Here is a 21,822-nt window from a genome sequence, read left to right on the forward strand (position 1 = left end):
TGAATATGGATCACAAAACAATATAGCAAAATCTGGCAGTCTGGACTCAACAAGAATTTACAAAACTCCACATTTCATCCAGTCAGATCCACCAATTTACCTGTATAGATATGTTTAGGAGTATTTTTATATTCGTCTTTAGAAATGGGTTGTTCTAGGATGTCCTGAGATCTCCTCTGGAAGCGCGGCAAATCAGGCATCATTTTGAAAAAAAGAGCCAACTCCTCTGGCAATTTTGAAAATTCTGAAATATAAAGGGTTTTTATAGTATTTCATGAAAGAATCTTGTATCTCCATTGCTGCTAAGACAAATGATTCTCTCTAATTCCTGACTCAAAGGGTGCACGTGGGATCCTCTATAAGAAGGCAAAATATGTGTCAACAGTATCCACTGTCTTAGTGAGGTTCCAATAACGATAACATTTACAATTACAAAATCAGTTCCAAGCATGGTGGTCCAAAAGAGACATGTGCTTTTTGAATGTTTAGTTTTAGAGATGCCATGGGTAGGGAGATTTTTCTAAATGAAATCTAATCATTTTGGTATAATTGTACGTTTTTCACTCTTAGCTATCTAAACCGTATCAGTTCTTATCGTTAGTATGTGAATTCATTCAATTTCCTGATTTACTTATAGAAATACAAACTCGTTTTTACATTATCGTCTCCACCCACACAAACATCAATAAAATACATTTACTTAGAAATGCCATAATTAAGTTCTGTCTGTTGCAATGAGTATTAATTGACACCTATTCCCATACCTCGGTTTTTTCCACTGCATATGTCAAACTACAAAAATGCACTGGGGAATTGTACAGGTATTTCCAATAGCACAGGCTTGACACCTCTGGGTAATTTAAAGGACTTAAGCTGCTGTATGTACCCTGTAATCCAATTTTAGGGAAGAAAAAAGTGTGCTCTTCCTTGCAAAAATGTATTTGCTTAACTCTTCCATGTGATTTCAGAAAATGAAGCCTGAAGTGAGGACAGATATGTCCATTTTAGGCCTATTTCTACAGTGTTTCCAAAGTATTTTATTCTGTAAAAAGTTAAATATATCTTTGGTGTATTGCAAATTGAAACCCAGAATGGTGAATTCAGTGTTCATGTTCAATTTACTAGGACCCCCCGCCCCAGACATCACAGCACACCCATCCTGCTCTAATGTATCATCAGAGAGAGGAACTGGAAAAGTTTCTGCAGTCTAAGTGCTTTGGTCACATGCATCATCTGGACAGGTCTACTAATGGGAGTTTTAGATTTTTCTGATGGCTGACCTTGTCCTACCCTGTTGTAAAAAGAGTAAATTCATGCAAATTTATTTTTTCTACAAATCAAATAAGCAGTGTAGTAAATAGGATTTCCCCCTAAGTTCTAAAACGTACGAGTGAAATGTATCTAAACCAATTTTCTCCATTGCACCATAACAACATAGTTTTCACAGGGTCATGTAGTGTCACCACTAAATGATGATAATTTGCAATCAGCCTGTAAACCATATTGAGATATGGAGATATGAAAACCATTATCTGGTGAAGCCAGATATGTTTGGCAACCCATGTTAGATGAGAGTCATGTTAAAACCTTAATGCCCATTGGTTGCTTCTTTTAGCGCCGGGGCACTCTCAGTGGCATTTACACTTTATATAAATTATTTTTTATTTATTTATTATATGTAGAAGACACTTGATAGCGTGAACTGCAATATATAAAATGCTAATCCTAGCTAAATTCTCAAACACTGCTATCAGCTCATACTCTTTACAACTACTAATTACAGTACTTTGTTTTTGTACAAATGTTCATGCCTTCCCAAAAACAAAACTTTTTTGTGCAGTTTGGCTCCACGACTTGCTACTCAATCTGTATCAGATGATGATCCATGAACACTTTCAAGAGGTACCAATTTGTATATGAAAGGCTAATTAATTGACATTATAAAGACAAGAAGTGACTGATGCACACATTACAGAGGGGTCTGAATAAATAAAAAACCCTCCTTGTTAAATACTGCGGGCAAAGAGTTTACAAAATGGTTCTGCCTAGCAACTTAATTAGAGAGGTGTATACTGAGTGAATAGTGGCTTTTTCAAAATCAGGAAAGGCAAACATTGCTGTTGAGTCTGATTACATCTTTCTTCCAACTGTACTTCTAACTGGGTCAGGCATTCTAGGCAATTACTAGAAAGAATGGCTATAGCACGGACTCCTGATTTGAGTTTAAGAGATTATGTTAGAAAAACAAGCACTGGCAAAGCTAATACTTCTTGCACCGTGTGAATAGCTCTACAGAGAGTGAAGCTAGTTTAGCAGTACAAAGAACAATTGATGGACAGAATGTTGAACAATGTCAAACATTCACCCCAATACAGAGATCTGGGCCTAAATCCATCGTGTTTGCTTGTCCCCATGCCATACCAGTTTAAACCCATCCATATGCAAATCAGGCTTGACCATGGTCCCCATGAGAACAGTCCAGCCGATCTGCCAGACCAGATCCTCCATGTATGTATGTATGTATGTATGTATAAACCATTTTATAGCGCGCTCCGTTACTTGAGAGTATCCTGGCGCGGGTACAGGAGAGGCAGACAGTAAGACAAAGAGAAGGCATCTTAGCTTACACTCTTAAACAAATGTGTTTTCAGGTGTTTTTTGAATTCAGCCACTGTAGGCATAGAGCGCAGATGGAGAGGGAGAGCATTCCAGGCCCGAGCCCCGATCACGGAGATCGATTGGCCACCGAGTCTTGCTCGTTTAAAACGGGGAAGATACAATTTGAACAGAGTAGAGGATCTGAGGGTGCGTACAGGGACATAGCTGGTGAATCTCTTCCTCAGATACAGGGGGCCTTGATCGTGAGAGGCACGAAACGCAAGCATCAGAGATTTAAACAAAATGCGTTGTGCAACAGGAAGCCAATGGAGCGTGCGTATCTCTGCACGGACACTCTTCCATCTAGGGATGTTAAATAAAAGACGGACAGCCGCATTCTGGATGATTTGCAGGCGTTTCACCAGATAGGCCGGAATGCCACTAAACAGTGCATTCGCATAATCCAGCCTTGCCAGTATGAGTGCTCTAGCAACCGTCTCCTTAGCATCCCTGGGGAGCAGGGGGAAGAATTTGCGGAGCATTCTCAGAGTGGCAAAGCAGGTGCCTGTAAGTTTCTTAATATGGACCTCGAATCTGAGATCCTCTGAGAACCAGATGCCAAGGTTTTTTGCAGGTCTCCCCATCTCTTTCGGGCTGGGAATATTAGGAGGCCACAGTGTGTTTTTGAACGAGGGGGGAAGGAACCATAGAAGAGCACTTCAGATTTTTCCTCGTTGCATTTCAACTGGGCCGGAAACAAGCATCCTGGGACCGGTTTCGGTGTTTCACCCCTCATTAGTCAGGCTAGCTTAACTCCAGTGGCATGGAGAGCATGGGGCACACGTCTGGGCATACCTTTCCCACTCGGGGTGACAAATGCAAAAAGAACAATTGATGGACAGAATGTTGAACAATGTCAAACATTCACTCCAGATCTGTTGAGTGGGGGGTGAATGTTTGCATTATTCAGCATTCTGTCCATCATCTGTTCTTTTTGCATTGGTCACCCTAAGTGAGAGGGGATGCCCAGACGTGGGTCCCGTGTTCATTACACCACTTAATTCAACCTAGCCTGGCTGATGAGGGGTGATGCCCCGAAACCGGTCCCAGGATGCTTGTTTCTGGTCCAGGGAGGACCTTGATTGGCAGTTCGGGCTGAACTGTTCCAATGAGGAGCAGAGTCAAGACTGATTTTCATATGGCTGGGTCCAAACTGGGGTGGCGTGGTATCCATAAAAAACGATGGATTAAACCCTGATCTGTTGACTGGAGGTTGAATGTTTGCATTGTTCAGCATTCAGTCCATCATCTGTTCTTTTTTCACTAGTTCAACAGCAAGCCTCTGGTGTGATACCCCACCTACAGTGAAGAAACTGTTTAGATACTGACAAATCTGCTCTGGAGGTATTTCCAGTATGGCACTAAATTTACGCATCACCAAGCCCTAATTAAAAGTCAATGGCATAGTATAACCATCCACAAAATGCTCTGGTCTTGTGTAGATCACAAGTGCTTGAACCGATAGGTAAACTGTCTGTAGTCAAACACGAGCATGAGCTGGTCAGATTCTAATACTCACTCAACTTCCTTACCCAAAGGCATGGATGTGGCAAATATTACCTGCATTTTAACAGACACCTCTCTCACTTGGCCACATGTCAGCTGTACTAAACAAATAGAATTTCCAATGTACAGTATTGAACTGGTATTTATATATTGCTTTCTGACCCCTTGCGACGTGCAAGGCTTCTGCTAATTCGTAAAGCAGCTATTATGTTTAAACCTAGTAATCATAGATGTGCAGTCTCATTCTATCTTTATTATAGAAAGCTCAGACTGCATTCAATATTATTGGCTGATAGCTATTCAGTCAAGATTGTCTCAACTTATTTTTATTACCAGATCAGTGAATTGCCAATTTGCTCCAAAGTAAGTGCTTTTTCAACAGTTTCCTGGCTTTTGCCAAATATAAGCTTTTATATGCTCTATTATGCCAAGAGCTAGAAATGTAGATTGCCTCTAGTCCTACCCTCAAAGTAAAAAGTGGAGGATGCAGGTAGATGGTCAGTGCAGTGCATCTGGGAAGAAGTCAAGAGGAAGCCTCTCCTGGGCAATTCAGACCCTAGATCCCAAAGAATGTTTTGCTTTTTTGACAAAAGACATCAGTATATAACGAATCCTGAAGGGAATGAATCTCAAAACAATCAGATAATAAACAAGTTCATTCACACGAATGCTCCTAATAGTGAGGACAGCTAATGGGGATCCTGTCTATTTAGGATAATGGAAGAAGATGATTTTATAAATATACCAATCTCCTGAGGGATTAAGTTAGCACACATCATATTCGTCCTGTGTTTTGTGACAGTAGTCACATTTTCAGAAATAAGATACTCTTACATTGAAAGTGGGCTGACCAGACAGCAACTGACAGCAATGAAAGGTCTTCTCAATGCAGGTCATCTCCACACTAATACTAGTATCAGATATGTTAAAACATGTTTGTTACATGTCACTAATGAAGACAGTGCCCCAATGCTGCTAGAAACCTCAAAACAGAACAAGGCAAGTAAATATTGTTAAACATATTCCAAGGAAGGTGAACAGAGTCACTGAGCAGTTAGCCCAAAAAGTGCTTTGTAGAACTTCAGGTGATAGGAAGTCAAATTAATGAAATGTGATGAGGGCTGCAGCCAAAATACACAGAAATCCATGACCCTTTTACTCTTGCAACGTTTTGCCCCATACACTTAACACACTGCCCTGGAATTACGGACAACAAAATCACTAGAAATGCCATCACAGATCACCTTTTGATACAAATGGACAAGCCTCAATAAATGCTGCAGATTTAAGTCACAATGCGGAGTGACAAATACCATCCCACCATAATATTGTAACCAAAATTTCAACAACCATATTATATAATCAAGGAAAGAATTTGTAAGCATAGATGTAATAGAAGTATCGATCACTGAACATATATGTAGACAATGTTGTGGTAGTTGACGTTCTGGATACAATATTTTGGCAAAAGGATATTTAAAGTTCGATGTTGGTAGAGCACTGCCTTTAACACATAGTAGTAGTAGTAGGGCCTTTACAGGGTCTGTTTCAGAAAACGCTCTCAAGGACACCAAAGGTATGAGGAGTGATGAATGCCACATTGCAAAATATGATGAATTCGGAGGCTCATACATGTGTAACAATAGCAATGGAGCTAGTAGTGACCACCACACTACAATTTCACACTGTTCACAAGGCTGCGGATAGCAGAAGTGTTTATACATCACTATAAGATAGGAGAAGCTACTGACATATATACAGTTGTTCGGTCTTATTTTACTAAGCAGATACAAAAAACAAAGTAGACAAACAAAAAAAAAACATTGCAAAGTTTTTACCTACGAATAATGTGTCTTTCTCATTTCATATGGTGAAGTCTACTTACTGAGACATCAGTAAGAGACAACATGTGCAAGTTCAGAGTAGTATAAAGGAGTACACCAAGAAATCACAAGTGAGAACTTGCTCTCGGATAGAGGGTGTCAATACTGTTTGTCTAAGGGAGCTAAAAGCAGCATACGAAAAAAAGTACAGAAGAAAAGTCATCAAATCCATACATTAGTGCCCTTGGAGCTAGGAGAGTATGAATGCATTATTCCATCGACATAATTGGGCAAAATTTCACATTTCACAACTTCATAAAACAGAAAATTTCTGATTTACTGCACTTATGCTTCCAACTCCTTTTCCCCATTTTTGCAGGGAAATTTACTTGCAAAAGTAAAATTTGCAAGCGTCTTTTTTCAGCAGCACAAGTGAAAAATGATTAAAAGGTGTTTTACGCGATCAAAATCACACATTTCATCAAATTTGATGAAATGTGAAAAGGTTTCCCAGATTTATGTGGAATTTTAAGAAGTGAAGATGCACAATTTCGCCCATTCCCACTACGAACATCGGCTTCGAGTCATGAATATTCAGTCAAAACTTGAAAAGAAAGGTTTGCGATCATTTACCTGCTGGTGGTTTTAGGAAAGGTGGCGGAATTAGGGGAACAACAATGGGCATACTCCCATGCTCCTTTGAACCTGCTGGTAAATCTGCAAGTCCATTTCCCGTGGCAAGACCTGAATAGCTTAAGTTTGTATTGTATGGCGAAATAACACTGTCTTCAGGTAATTTGGGTTTTGGCAAAGAGTTTTCTGGAAAAAAGAGATACAACACAGCAAAAGTGTTTCTTAGTTAAACATTTGTGCTTTCACAGTTATCTTCCATCACAAGAATCTGCAATAAATATTATGCACTTTTCCCAAATGTACTAGTCCTCTAACACCTACAATTGGGCCATAGGTCTTCTAAGGTTCAGTGTAGTAAAAGTAGCGTGAATGTTTGCACAGCATGCATCGATGCTGTCTTTATTATCAGTGGGCTGGCCACCACCCCAATCTTGACACTTTATAATCTATTTGAGTGGTATGAATGAGGTGGTTGTTCCTTGGAACTTTACAATGACTTAGGCCATTCCTTTCAGAGGTGGAGCCATTATTAATCCAACCAGTGCAATGCAGTAGGGGACAGGGGCCTGACGGGCCAACTGCACCCCATCTGTGACTTTCTCTACACAGGTGGGGGAATTACGCCCATTTTCTGGCTTGTTCTAGAGCCCAATGCACTTTACTACACCACTTATTTCTTGACTGACTGGCGGAGTGGGACCTACAAGTCTCTTACTTCCCACAGCTCAGCCAATGAAGCGACTGGTCCATCATTCTAGCAGAGTTGGAGGGTTGTTTGGAAATGGAACTTTACAGCTCAAAACCCATCATGTTGATGAATGGAGTGGAACAACGGTAGAAATATGGGGTACTGATTATGGCTAAATGGTGGGTATGGTTCAACATGACAATGTAAGAATAAATGAATGAATGAATGAACGAGAATACGCTAGGGTGCACAACATGCCACAAGGTTGCGTAGCATTAAAATGCATGGAGAGAGTGGAAAAGTGGCAGGAATACACCAAATAACAGAAATGTGTTAAAAAAGGATCCACCACAAGACGAAAGCTTCCTTTTCCTTAAATACAATAGTATAAAGCACTATGCAAGTTCCTTAAAGAGTTTCATATTCTTTGCCCTACCACTAACACACATTCCTGACAGCATGTGCTTGAACAATCCCATACAACAGTCCAATCAGTACCACAGCCCGGGTCACTAGGATCTGTTGCCATTCATGCTGCAGAGATTCAAATGCCACAGCCAGGGAAGCAGGTATAAAGAATACTCCTAGTAGACAGCCAAGTAGAGTTTCTAAAGATGGTACCAGATAAGGACAGCAATAAGGAAAAAAACACATGGATTCAGGCTTTACTAGGAAACCACTTGATACGCAACACCAGGGAACAGAACCACAGTGACATCCTTCTGATACTGGATTGTGTCAAGTGTCTTATACATACGATATGGATGACAATCACCATTAGCCCTGTATTAAGTCCTGATGAATGCGCTCGAGCCTTCACAGAACTACAAAATGCAGGAACTAAGCCTGGGCGGTGAACTCCGCTCCGCTTGCAGAATTTGCGGAGTTTTCCGCACTCCGCGGTACGCGGAGCTCACGCAGTTCTGAAAAACTCCGCTGCGCATAGGAGGAAAAACCACCTCTCGGCACGATTTTTCCTTGTTCGTGATCGTCAACATCAAGTTGGAGAGCGCGAGCGTGGAAAATAAACCTCCCGGCGAGATTGCTCAACGTGGTGGTGTCAGGCTTCTCATTGCGAGTGGTCGCGTATGCTCGCAACCACTCACGTTGAGAAACTGCCCGTTCGCGTTGAGAAAGCTGCAGCTCGAGTAAAAATCTACTCGAGCGATAGAAATGAAAGCAGCACCTGCTTGTGCTGTGCATGGTGCCATTCGCGATGATTGCACAGTGCGGACAAGCATCCGGCACTGAAAATCACAGCGAACTGCATTTTTCTAACGCACTCCGCCGCTTGCGGAGCTCTGCATAGCACAGTAGAGTTTTTTTTCCACTTTGCAGAGTTTCGCGTAGCACAACTCCGCCCAGGGTTAGCAGGAACATGTTGACACATTTCGATTTTAAAGGTTCATACTCAATGATCTCTGGATTTAAAATTTATGATGAGAGTCAGAATGAAGCTCATTGACCCACCTTCTGACAATTTTATTTTGGAGATTCCCAAGATGAAAGTCGGAGTGTGGCATTGAATAGTAGTCCATCACACCTATATATCATGAAAAGGCCGGGACCATATGGTTACAGTAATGACCCTCAGAGCTTTTCCCTACACCTCTTCTCCCACAGTTCAGAAACATCCAGTAGATGTTGTTTTCCCACACAGGAGTGCACCCAAGGATGAAGCATGCCACACTGTGTGGTAGAAGGTTAAGAAGCCTTTGCCCAAGCTAGACATTTCCAACATATTAACCAATGGCTTCTTGGTATTCTACAGCAAGGGAGCTTGCAAGCCTAGAGTTTTTACTTAGGATTGAATAGGCTTGTTGGGCCCCACTCACCTGTGTATCATTTATGTTGTTACTTATGATATTGATAACAATGTACGACTTAGAACCGTGCAGCACTTTTCTGTAACAATGTCGGATAAATTACATATATGAATTTTGTTCCAGCTCAGTATAATAGATGAGAAGTGTTCAACAATCACAGCCATGATTCTGCTAGCACAACTGCAAGCATATGATCAGGTATTTACATGGCATTATAAATAGAGATAGGGAAGTGATCTTTTCTCAGTGTGGACCTCTAGACTGGTTGGGGATTTTATCTGATACTCATATTTTGCCACATTGCACTTTAAAAAGAATATTGCATGTGAGCAAGAAAGGAACATAAGCAGGATACCACAAAATGGGTGACAGATACTGGTCCTTGTGTATGCATAAAAGGAGACCGTGTGGTTTGTCAATGTACATTACCACAAGCTTGGAGACAACTCGAGAAAGGAATACCAAACAGTGACCATCGACTGAAACGTGAGAGGAGGATATTCATACTCAGCAGAAAGAAATTGATCTTCCAACAATCAACATTTTAGAGCATTCACACCATAAGACCCCTCTCACCCAGTCAATATTTGTAAAAGCGAGTTAGACTTGCTGCTTGCATAGCAGTGTATTGTCACAGCAAGACTGTTTTTGTGATACAAATATATGCCACAGAGAGCGGTCTAGAGTCTGCTCATACCACTTAAACACTCAAAGTTGTGGTGCTTCTGGATACGTTATCTAGTTTGGTAATATTCAATGAACAATGGAGCGAGGGCTGCTGGGTACACAAGCCTGAGGGATGGAGATCAGGTCAGGGTCGAAGGCTGCTTCATCCCAGGACGCTTTACGGAAACTGCTTCAACTAGAGTTACAAGGAAGCCCATCTCAACATTAGCTGTCTCTTTGAGTACAAGGATGCGACTGATCAATGGGTGAATGATGAAATGAATGCATGGAAAAATGATCAAGCAAATGTTTAACAGGCTAAATTTGGGGATCATCTACACAAGATTAACTAGGAACCTGGTGGTAGAAGTGAGAGAATCGACTCATGTGCATAACTATTTTCATATATATTTCAGAAACGTAGATGAGCACAATTATCCACAAAAATAATTACAGTACTTTACATAGAACCTAAATCACCACGTCTCATGCTACAACTGCATATTAACATTTTTTGCAAACTCCCCACCTCAAACGAGGGACAATATGTAGATTAAACAATGCTTTTAAATTGATAAGAAAACAATGGTTCCATAACAAATGCAATACATTATTCATTGAAGCATTATCAAAAATTGGCATAGACATCGGAATCAATTCAAATGACTCTTAGCACAGACTGTAGTCCCACACAATACATTCATCAGTCAGCTCTTGGAACATTTTCTGTTGTCGCCTCTCTCGCCAAACTGGCATGGGTGGGTGGTTAAACCACACAAGACAGCCATTCTGTCTACTAGCAAATGGAAATGTTCTGCTAGATCAGGCAACGGGTGAACTATGAAATAACTGGCTTCAGCACCGGCGGAGGTCTATGGGTGACTTGGGAGTAGGTAAAGTGCAAGTGATAGTGTATGTGTGATGCATCTGTGGTGAATGCATAACTGCCTTCCGCGGACCTAACTTCTACGTCATTAAGTTTGACACTTATTTTGTCTATCCATAAATCAATATATTTATACTGGTCTCTTTACTTTTTTTTGTAAACATGCATCTATCTTACTTTTGACATACATACAAGCTTATCACTGTCTCCTTCTATTGGTGTATGTTTGTGTTAGTGTCAGAATATATTTACGAATTTCCACACTTTAAGGCCTTATTTGAGTTTGGAAGTCGGGGTACTTCATCACAAGCGTGCCAGATTTTTCATCCACTGTATTACAAGTGCATTATAGACCATGGCACTTTCCATTTCTATTCTATTCTATGAGCATCTATAAAGCGCAAAGCTACCCGCAGGTATACCATCATGGGATCCCAGCACTGTTAATATGTTGGACAGGATATTCACCACGTTTTGGTGGACTGTCCCATCCACAAAACTTATAAATATGGACAGCTCTTAATCTTGCACTGCATATTAATTAAGATGTTCTTCTGAGCTTTTTCTTGTAATTTTGGATGCTAAGAAGTGTGCCTTTAAAATTACCATCTTTATAAATATGGCGTCTGCTCATATATTTTATTTCTGGGGTGAAATCCTTCGAAACAGGTTCATGTGAAAGTTATCTTTTCCACTGTACGAAACAGCAGGTAAGTGTTTCCTAATCATCTCCTCGTTACATGGCTAAGGTTTGTATGTACTGTATACTAGTTCTTGACGGTAAGAACATAGATAAAAAGGCATTCAGTACGCAGTTTTTTCTTGATTAGATGTTGTACCGGTCAAGTATGAATAAACAGGATTAATAGAGACTTTCCAAGTTGTTTAATTAACGGGTGGAAATTACTTGTTGTTTTGTGTTGTTTTGGTCAGCCTTCAACAAGAAAATGGCTGTGATGGCCATATTAAATTTCATACACATGCTGATCGAATGACTTCAAAGAGATGACTTTCAGGACACTGCTGTAATGTTTTGCAGCACAGCTATTTAACCACATATAAAAGTCCCCTTCTCTTCAATGAACACCTTAAAATAGAATGTGGATACACCTACCGGAACCAGTAATTACTGACACAAGGTCTACAAACCACAAATTACTCGAACAACATCTGCAAACGATTAAAAAGCTTTCTAGAAGTCCAGGGGTCATTTCACGAACTAAGGAATGGAAGCACTTTCCATTATGCCTTATTTTGTGTTTTATTTCATTATCGATTTCATACAAGCTTTAGGCTATCAAACCAAATGTAGAGGCATTTTATAAATTTACTGAGATTATAAAATGTTAATTATTAAACAGCATAGATCTGTACACAATAAGGGAATATCAATAACACTGTGTTTCAAACTACCGCAGCAGAAGCATAAACAAGAACAAGTCCAAAACAAAAAGATCACCGTGGAAATGAAAGACTAGGAGAGGATTCTTCAAGCGTTTTGTAAAAAAAAAAAGAAACAAAGGAGATGGGGCTAGCTGAATAGCAGGAGGTAGCCAAATCTGTAAATGAGGATCTAGAAAGAGACAAGGACGGAAAACTGAACGGTGCAGAAAGGGGGTGATGGGAGGAGAGTGGTCCACCCAAACCTTCTCAACAAACAAAGGTGACAAAGCACCCAATAAATTGACCAAATCTATAAGATATGGAGGATTAAGTAAATTGCTTCATTTGAAAATGATACATCCGTAATCACATTCAGATCGATACACAATAGGCAAATAGAGAAGACAAGGTAGGTAAGAAATTATATGGACAAAGTTAAGTCCAAATAACGTGCAGACAGAAGAACTGAACAATAAACTGAAATAGAAGAACATACACGCGGAACACAAACATAAAAGGAAAAGGAAAAGTCTAGATAGAATAAGTGAATAAATAAGCAGTTTAGTTACAGACAAGGACAGAAAGGAGCGAATTTTCTCGATGTTATGCAACTGAAAACAACCAGTGCAAGAAATTAGAAGTAACAAGGAATATTTGCTTTTCACAACTTAATGATGAATCAAAGAAGATACTGAGATTGCAGGTGGAAGTGGAAGGAGTGATAACTGCTAGAAGGAAGGAAATGAAAGAAGGAGTAAAAAAAAATAGCCCAGTAGCTGGAAAGAAGAGAATTTCAATCTTAGGTTCAGATGAAGGAAATGGGAAGCCATCTAAACATCAGTAGCAAGGAGAGAGAAGGAGCGAGAAGGAGAGAGAGAGAGAGAGAGAGAGAGAGAGAGAGAGAGAGAGAAGGAGAGAGAGAGAGAGAAGGAGAGAGAGAGAGAGAGAGAGAGAGAGAGAGAGAGAGAGAGAGAGAGAGAGAGACACTACTGTGGCTGTGTCAGTAAACGTTGCAAATGAAAAACGGATTTGATCCACATCTGCATGAGGTTTATGTGAAACCAGTTAGAGGATATAGAGGATGGAAGAGAAATAGTGTACCTGGTAAAGAGTAGACCACCAAATGCCATTGCAACAGATGAGGTTATAAAACATTTCAAGGAGAATCAGAAGGAGCAGTCAGAAGGACTTGAAGGAACGAGAACCCAAAATACATGAAACATGGAGAAAAGAGAAGAGTGATTGAGAAAATCAAAAGCTGCAGAAAGGTTCAAAAGCACCAAGATAGAGAAGAAAAATGGTTTATGGTGATTGTGATGGATAGAGTCAGACAAATTAAGAAAACCAATCTTAGGGGACCAGTCATGGTGAAAGCCAGACTGCTGAGCTGGGGAAAAAATGTGAAGGGAATGATATTTCAATAACTCATTATGGACAACGTGTTCAAGGATTTTAGACACTTTTGTCAAGACAGAAATATGCATTAGAAGGGAGTTAGAGGAAAAGTCATTAGCAGACAAAGTATTGAAAGGTGATTTAACTGAAGGTGTGGGAGCCAGTAGCTAAGTTGGAAAGATAGTTAGTGATGTTTAGTCATTTCAAATGTTTGAAGAATACTTAATGTAACAAATCAGTGGCAAATGAGAGCAGCTAAAGGCTAAGAAGATGGATAGGAAATAAAAGATGGTCTAGAAACTAGGTCAGTGTTCTTAAACTCGGGTCAGAGGACCCCTGGGAGTCAGAAAGGCCTACTCAGGGGACTTTGACTGTTTTATGAAATGAAATAATAGTAACATTAATAAATCACAATTATTAAAATATATATAAATAAAGAAGCAATACTGAAATGTGAAAACTATATTTGATTGTGAATTAAACTAAATATTTCAATATTTGAGCATCTCTTTGATGCAAACTTGTTTTGTATTTTTATGTATTTTTTTAGGTTCATTTCATGGAAATTGCTCAGTCCGGTGATTCCTGGCTTCCAATAATGACTCAGAGGGGTCCCCGGATCCTAGTAAAGATTCAGTGGTGGTCCAACAAAGTCAAAAGTTTAAGAACCACTGATTGAGCTCATTTAGCAACACAATGCACTGATCTGCTCACTCCAGCATCTGCCCTGTTAATGTAGGAAACTACAAGTATAACATATTATTGGGCTTTGGCACCACAAAAACATCTGGCTAATCTGTTGGGAAGTTATACTAATGGGTCTTTGATCTCTGAATGTAGATTAGCTTCCTCTCATGTTTAAAAAATGAAACATGAAGTGATACAGAGGGTAATTAGTCTCAAGGGATATTTTAAAATGTAATCCTCTGGTTAGAGTTTAAGATGTCTTGTCAATTTAAATGTTTAAATGATAAGTTTCTACTTTGGATGCATCCGGACACTGGAAGCACACATTTGCTAGATGAAATATTCAGGCAACCCGATAATAAGCACATGGTTAATTGAGTTACTGAGGCATAATATTCTACCTAAAAAAATTATACTTGAATTCCGTTTAAGTCAGTAATGTTAACTTGAGCCTAAAGGTTGCTGATGCAGGTGCTCCCATCATGGCACTTCCTGTATGAGGAATTGTGGCACTGAAGTTTACAGACTGCCTATGCCATTACATTTGATGGAGTGCAAGTGCAAGGGCAAAATACCAGAGGTAAGAGTGACAGTACCGCTACCACAATTAGTAAACAAATGAACAAATAAAAGTTTATTTGTTTTAGTCATTGATACTATACAGAGCTAAAGATGCATTCTTAATCTTAGGGTAATACCTTCAAAAGAGAATCACTAGGCCTTAGAGAGGTCATTCAATAAGCCTGTCATGACTCTTTTAAAAGCAACAGACTTTCTACCTTGGTTTTTGCCTCATTTTTTATCATGGAGCTTCATAAAATTGCAATTACCGCACATGTATCTTTCACATTACAAATGACTTAAAATGCACAACCAAATCAGTGCAATTGTAGAGCTCTTCCATTTTCATGGTCATTTTTTTACTCAAACACTACCACCCACCACCTTTCTCCTTAACCAGAGGAGTTGCTTCAGAAACTAGCCTTGTCTTCAAGAGATCATTTAACAAATGACTAAGCTACCTTCATCAAATTATTGATGCCCCCAACACATGAAAGAACACTAACTCAAAACAACACTGCATTCAATATAGAAGTAATCCAAAAGAAATTATCTCAACTTTAGATCATTTTATATCACCGGACCTGGATCTATAACAATCTGAATATTGACAGTTCTCATACAAATCAGCCTAATGCCTACCAGCAATAACCTTATAGAAAAAGAAGCAGAGCTGTAAAACCAGGCCCTTAAAACCACCAACATCACTCTGACCTCCATAAATGTTAACCAAACCAAAGGAGCAAATTCATACCAGTCACAGTTCACGGAAGGGACTATGAAACCTAAAAACGAAAACACCAAAAGCAAATTAATCAGGTGGCTTACAGCAAGCAATTCTCCAAATTTTACTGCAAAAAAACAGAACTGCCACCCAGACACCACAAAACACTTTTACATCCAAGCAATCAAAGTGGTATGACTAAAAAAAAGAAATAATAATAAATAAATCAATCATTCAACTTGCTAACATATTTACAACCCCCACAATATTAGAAAATTCGCTCAACCTCTAATCAGAACACTTTCAGAAATATCTAGAATTCTTCATACATTTGATTCAAACAAGCAGACTTACCTACCCACATCAATCGAATAAGCCAGTTCAATAGCACTGATTGGGGTTGGTGTAAATAGTGTGGATCCCAGTATGCCCGATTTTCACCCTTCCATCTTACTCAAGTGGGTGGAATGTGCTCCATTCAGTTAGGAAATATGTACGCCTGCTTTTTGCAGTGTTACAAAAAGGCTTAAAATGCAGTAGCAAGAACTATTCAGAACTAGGAAGTATTAACATTATTCTCCCACAACTAAGAAACTCATAACAGCAGATCCCACAAAATGCACACTAAGCGAAATCTGTCCCTTAAAAAATGTCAACCTCACCGACTAGATGTAAACAAGTGAAGTCTTCCAAAGTATGAATTCCAAACAATCCGCAGGTGACTTTTAACCCTTAGTGGTACAGGAGAAATGTAAAGACATCACAATATGAGAGGACTGGCGAACAACTTATTGGAAAGCATATTCATTCAATTAAAACAATGTTAAATTACCTCACTTTGAAAAATCTTCCTTTATAGTTGCAGAAATCCCAGTGAGCCACCAACCAGAATCTAATAGTCAATGACAGCCAAACTAATAGAGAAAAACATTTTTGATACAAAATTGTTTGGCATGTCTCGGGACAAGAAAAACTACTATAAATGCAAATCACAGAAAGGCAGAAGAGTTACTCACCATAACAGAAGAGACAGACATGTCTATCCTAGTTCTCTACCAACACACGATGATCAAATTATTCTTAGAAAAACACAACGAACAAGACACAGTCATTGGATGATTTCTTCTCTCCCTGGCCAACAGACTTCATGGCACCTAATATGACCAAGACATATACAGTACCACCAGAATCTCCATGTTATTTAACACATGCAAAACCTTTCAGATGATCTGAGCAAATATCAGCATGGATTTCAAAACCTATGACAATTACACACTGCTATATTTCAAGACAATGCCTAACATAACATAAAACTCAAACATATTGAATTTCTATAACTCACTCATCAAGTTGCAAAATATCTCGTCCTGAACAGTACAAAACAAATTATTATGGTGTATTAAAAACTCAGCATCACCCAATATCTCCCTCATTATGAGTGGCCTGTAATCATTGGCAGCCAGGGATTTACTGGATTTACAAGAATTATTTGTTTTTGGTTTAACAACCTGCGGAAATCTGACACAATGTGATGGTTTCTGCATAATGTTCCCGAGTATACCTGCTTGAAACAGGTGAAATCTCTTTCAAGAGTGGTTCCGCTGACCTCCTAATTGCATTGGGCCCAGTAACTCCTGTTACTGGGTTCAACATTAATCTATGGGTCACACTGAATAAGAAGCTGAGGGGAAAAACTTTCAACCGCTGCCCAAATTGACAATGAAAACACTATTGGTCTGAAACATACTAGGCTTCTGCCTACCACCAAAAAATCAAGTAATCAAAATTCCCTAAAACCACAAAACAACTCTGAATAAAAAAAAACAGTGGAGGCTCCCACTTCACCTGCTAGCTTCCATTTTAAATGAAAAATAACTTTCAAAGCAGTCATAATCCTTAATAAAAACCATATGCATCCACATGCCAATCTATATGACACGGAAATAAAAGAAATCAATATCCGACCATTCCACCAAGAACTACAAAACAATGAATACAATGAAAAATCACCTAAAACAACCCTAACCCTCCACCTTATAAAACATGTAAAAGGAGAAAAGTAGACCAATTACCTAATCACCCAGAGGTTCATTAAGGACTAACAGGGCAGAGAAAAATAATCTGAAAACACTTCATTTATGCATTAGAAACCTGCATGTATAGTTGGAGAAATTCATCTACCTTATGTTTTTAACCTTTTATTTTCCTTTAAACCTTGGTAAGAATGACTGCCTTGTTCCCTGGGCGAGTCATTCTTGTGACTGTATCGGGTCTGTGTCAAAATGCAATTTAACTCATTGCAATGTAAGAGCTGCAATAGTAGCACCATATGCTTTTGTTTTTCTCTGTCACACTAGGGTCCAGATACTGTCATTGAATGGGTGGTTGACTGCTTTAGGTCCCTCCCTGGGGCCTAGGGCTATGCAAAATAGCAGTATTTCTTGTGAGTTGATGATGGATGGCAGTGTGACCAACGATAGTCAATGAGAGCATAAGAGTTGAGATTTGTGTGCAATTTACCAGTACCAATCCTTCCCTTCCCTAGAGACTTCCTCCAATTGGCATCCACTTTATTTAGCTTTCGTACAATTCCCTGCAGAGCTTGCTACTCTATTAGGGACATATTTACTTAGGTTTCTGACCATAGCAAATTATTCAATCACCACAGATATTGTTAATTAACCAGGGCCTACCCAAGGACACAGACCAAGAAAAGCTTTACTCCGCCTTTTAAGAAAACAGTCTTGAAGAATCTTTAAATGCTGATGTCCAATTCAAGGGAGAAGCACTTCGGACGGTGCTTAATTTGAGCCAGTGGTTTCCTGTGCTCGGTAACAGCACTTAATTGTCTACACCGGGGTTTGTGACAGTCTGTCACCAGGTGGCGCCGACTGGCTAATTTAGAGAGGACCACCACATCAGTTAAATATTAATTCAATATACATTGAAACCAACTATTACCTGCCACCCAAGCCATTCTTACACATTTGGGGGACTGCAATAGTCTGAATTGTCACACTTGTAGGTGTGTGATGGTTAGTAGATGTGTTGTTATTATCATCATCACTAAAAAACATAAAGAGTGCTGGCCCCAAAAGTGATTTAACCTCATAAATTGTGGGACTACAAACAAAGGAGAACCTTTTTGTTTGTGTGGGTTATTTTATTTAAACCCTTTTCTTATCAATTTTTAGTTAGTTTGCAAAACATTTCATGGGTAAGACAAACACTACTTACAAACATTTACAATATTTACAAACTATTATACATGCTCAATATCATACAGTGACAAAATAACATATAAGTGAAAAAATCCACATTTATACAAGCTTCTCAGACAAGAGAAAAAAGCAATAATTAGACCAACACAAATAGTAAATCTTTGCGAAGATTCAAATCATTAGAATGCCCAGCAAGGGTCAAAAAACAGAAAAAGGCAACAGAAATCTGAATTCGAAATCTTCAATCAATTAGATTTTATGAGAAACAACTCAAATGAAATCTTTTTATATCACAAATTGCCTATTTGCCGTTTTGCCGACGCGTTTCGAATCTGGATGCAATCTCAGATTCTCCTCAGGGCTCTATCAGTGTCGTATTCTTTACTTTTGGAAACGCGGTCCCGCGATCCAATTATTCAAATGCAGTAGGGCTTTTGATTTAAACAGAGTTTCTTAGCACTGTGGGGCACGGGAACGCTATTTATTCATTTCCTGCTCAAAATCCTCCACTCGCAAATCAGGGGCGCTGCCACCAATCGTGTGCTGTTCAAGACGATAGACACCCTGCAAACGAGTGGACTCTATTCCAACAAATCGGAATGTGGATCCAAATACTCAGACGCTCACGGCTGGATTTCTTTCAGTGGCAAAGTACGCGAAGTGCTGTGAAGACGTCTAGCCACCGCGAGGCTCGCGCCGCCAAACGTCTGAAAGAAATCCAGCCGTGAGCGTCTGAGTATTTGGATCCACATTCCGATTTGTTGGAATAGAGTCCACTCGTTTGCAGGGTGTCTATCGTCTTGAACAGCACACGATTGGTGGCAGCGCCCCTGATTTGCGAGTGGAGGATTTTGAGCAGGAAATGAATAAATAGCGTTCCCGTGCCCCACAGTGCTAAGAAACTCTGTTTAAATCAAAAGCCCTACTGCATTTGAATAATTGGATCGCGGGACCGCGTTTCCAAAAGTAAAGAATACGACACTGATAGAGCCCTGAGGAGAATCTGAGATTGCATCCAGATTCGAAACGCGTCGGCAAAACGGCAAATAGGCAATTTGTGATATAAAAAGATTTCATTTGAGTTGTTTCTCATAAAATCTAATTGATTGAAGATTTCGAATTCAGATTTCTGTTGCCTTTTTCTGTTTTTTGACCCTTGCTGGGCATTCTAATGATTTGAATCTTCGCAAAGATTTACTATTTGTGTTGGTCTAATTATTGCTTTTTTCTCTTGTCTGAGAAGCTTGTATAAATGTGGATTTTTTCACTTATATGTTATTTTGTCACTGTATGATATTGAGCATGTATAATAGTTTGTAAATATTGTAAATGTTTGTAAGTAGTGTTTGTCTTACCCATGAAATGTTTTGCAAACTAACTAAAAATTGATAAGAAAAGGGTTTAAATAAAATAACCCACACAAACAAAAAGGTTCTTCTTTGTTTGTAGTCCCACAATTTATGAGGTTAAATCACTTTTGGGGCCAGCACTCTTTATGTTTTTTAGTAATATTAGGTCCAGCTGACCCCTTGTCCCAGGACCAAACTCCGTTTCTTTACAAGTTATTATCATCATCAGCATGACAGGGGCAATGTGTGGTGCAAGCTGTGGTGGCCTCCTGAAGAGACTCCTGGCACTTATTTTTTTTATAAATTCAATTCAATTCAATTCAATTAATTTATATAGCGCGCTACATACCCAGAGGGTCTCAAGGCGCTTGGAGAAGGGTGGGGACTGACTTTAGCTGTATGATGGTCTAATGAAGAAGCTGAGCTATTGTCTTGCTTAAATTATCCAAAGATCAAACTGGGCTTCCCATGAAAATTCATCCAGGAAGTCTTGCTTCTCACACAAACAGGTGATCCACAGCAGCTTTAGGACCCTAGGCCTTGCATCAATTTCTGACAATGATTTGAAACATAGGAAAGCATAAACCACCAGACCGTTCAGTCTAGCAGTGTCTTGAGGTATTCAGAGATCTAATTCATGTCATCCATCTGCTTCTGGCGAACAAATGTCATTTTAAGCAATGCAAAGCATTATTTGCTTATTTTATACCTCAAGAAAATTTACCGAGGATTCTGAAGTATGAAAATAAAAACAATCAGGAGGATTTGGTTTAGGATCAAGTCAATCAATGAGTAGCTTAAACATCTTCCTTCCTACTCCAGTAACAGCACCAGCATGGAGATAGGAAAAGGACTTCCCCCATTAAGAATTAGCTATGCAGCTTCAGCAGTAGTACATTGATCAGCAACCACAGGGTGAAATACATAACCTCTTTAACCCCTTTGCTGCTCGCGCTATTTCCCCGCTGTGCTGGGGGGCGGGGGAGGGGGGCTCGTACAGCGCCCCCATGCTCATGACGAGGTCAGCTCGTCATGAGCCACGGCGCTCCGGTGCTCATGACGAGCTGAGCTCGTCATGACCGCGCCCGTTCCAATGGAACGTTTAGCACAGCAGGGGAATCAGCCCAGCGTGCGAGCGTTCCACGGAACGGGCGTGGTCATGACGAGCTCAGCTCGTCATGAGCACCGGAGCGCCGTCGCTCATGACGAGCTGAGCTCGTCATGAGCATCCAAGGAGTTAACTGCTTGGGTGTTAAGAGCAAAAATGCACCATCATTTCTACTCAGGATTATTTATAAATTTACTGCAAGTGGTTGCACGTTAGTGCTCTCATGTATTAGTTTTCCTAGATCAGCTAGCAGAGGCAACCAAAACAAATCTCACTGATCGAGCTAGAACTCTTGAGCTAATTTTGAACATTTGATGTTTATGCACATTTTCAATACCTGATATCTTTTGCAAGTTCTTGAATTATTTGACTAGTCTTCCTGTCTAGTTCATAAAGCAGCATTCATTTTTCACAGGACCTTGATTTTTCTTCTTAAATTATTTTAATTGGTCAAGAAAGTCATCACTTATATTTTACTGTATTTGAATTGTACTACTTTTATATTTGCTTTCTCAATCCTGTCATCAAAGGAGAATCCTTTGGGTAACTTTAAGAGGGAACAAAGACAAAGGAAGGTGGTAGGGGTATATAAGTTGCGCACGGTGATGCTACTGTATATTAGGAGAGAATAGTATCCATTTAATCTGTGGGAGTGCTCCAAGGGATTTAAACAATGACTGCCCCGCGTTGTTAACAGAAAGCAGCTGA

At 39.6% G+C, this 21,822-nt stretch overlaps 1 protein-coding gene across 5 annotated transcripts in view; it reads right to left on the reverse strand.

The window, feature by feature from the left end:
* SOBP (sine oculis binding protein homolog) overlaps positions 1-21,822 on the reverse strand; it is a 389,000-nt gene that overhangs the window by 266,775 nt on the left and 100,403 nt on the right. For 2 of the 5 annotated variants that reach the window (XM_078648416.1, XM_078648420.1), the window contains exons 3-4: positions 6,621-6,806; positions 101-244 (exon numbers count right to left, since the gene is read on the reverse strand). The exons of 1 other annotated variant lie outside the window; for it this stretch is intronic. In XM_078648416.1, the coding sequence (XP_078504542.1) occupies positions 101-244; positions 6,621-6,806 (330 nt within the window). The remainder of the gene's footprint in view (positions 1-100; positions 245-6,620; positions 6,807-21,822) is intronic. 2 more of the 5 variants (XM_078648418.1, XM_078648417.1) reach the window with 1 other exon arrangement.

The sequence above is a fragment of the Lissotriton helveticus genome, chromosome 6, assembly GCF_964261635.1.
Source record: "Lissotriton helveticus chromosome 6, aLisHel1.1, whole genome shotgun sequence".
Taxonomy (NCBI): Eukaryota; Metazoa; Chordata; class Amphibia; order Caudata; family Salamandridae; genus Lissotriton; species Lissotriton helveticus.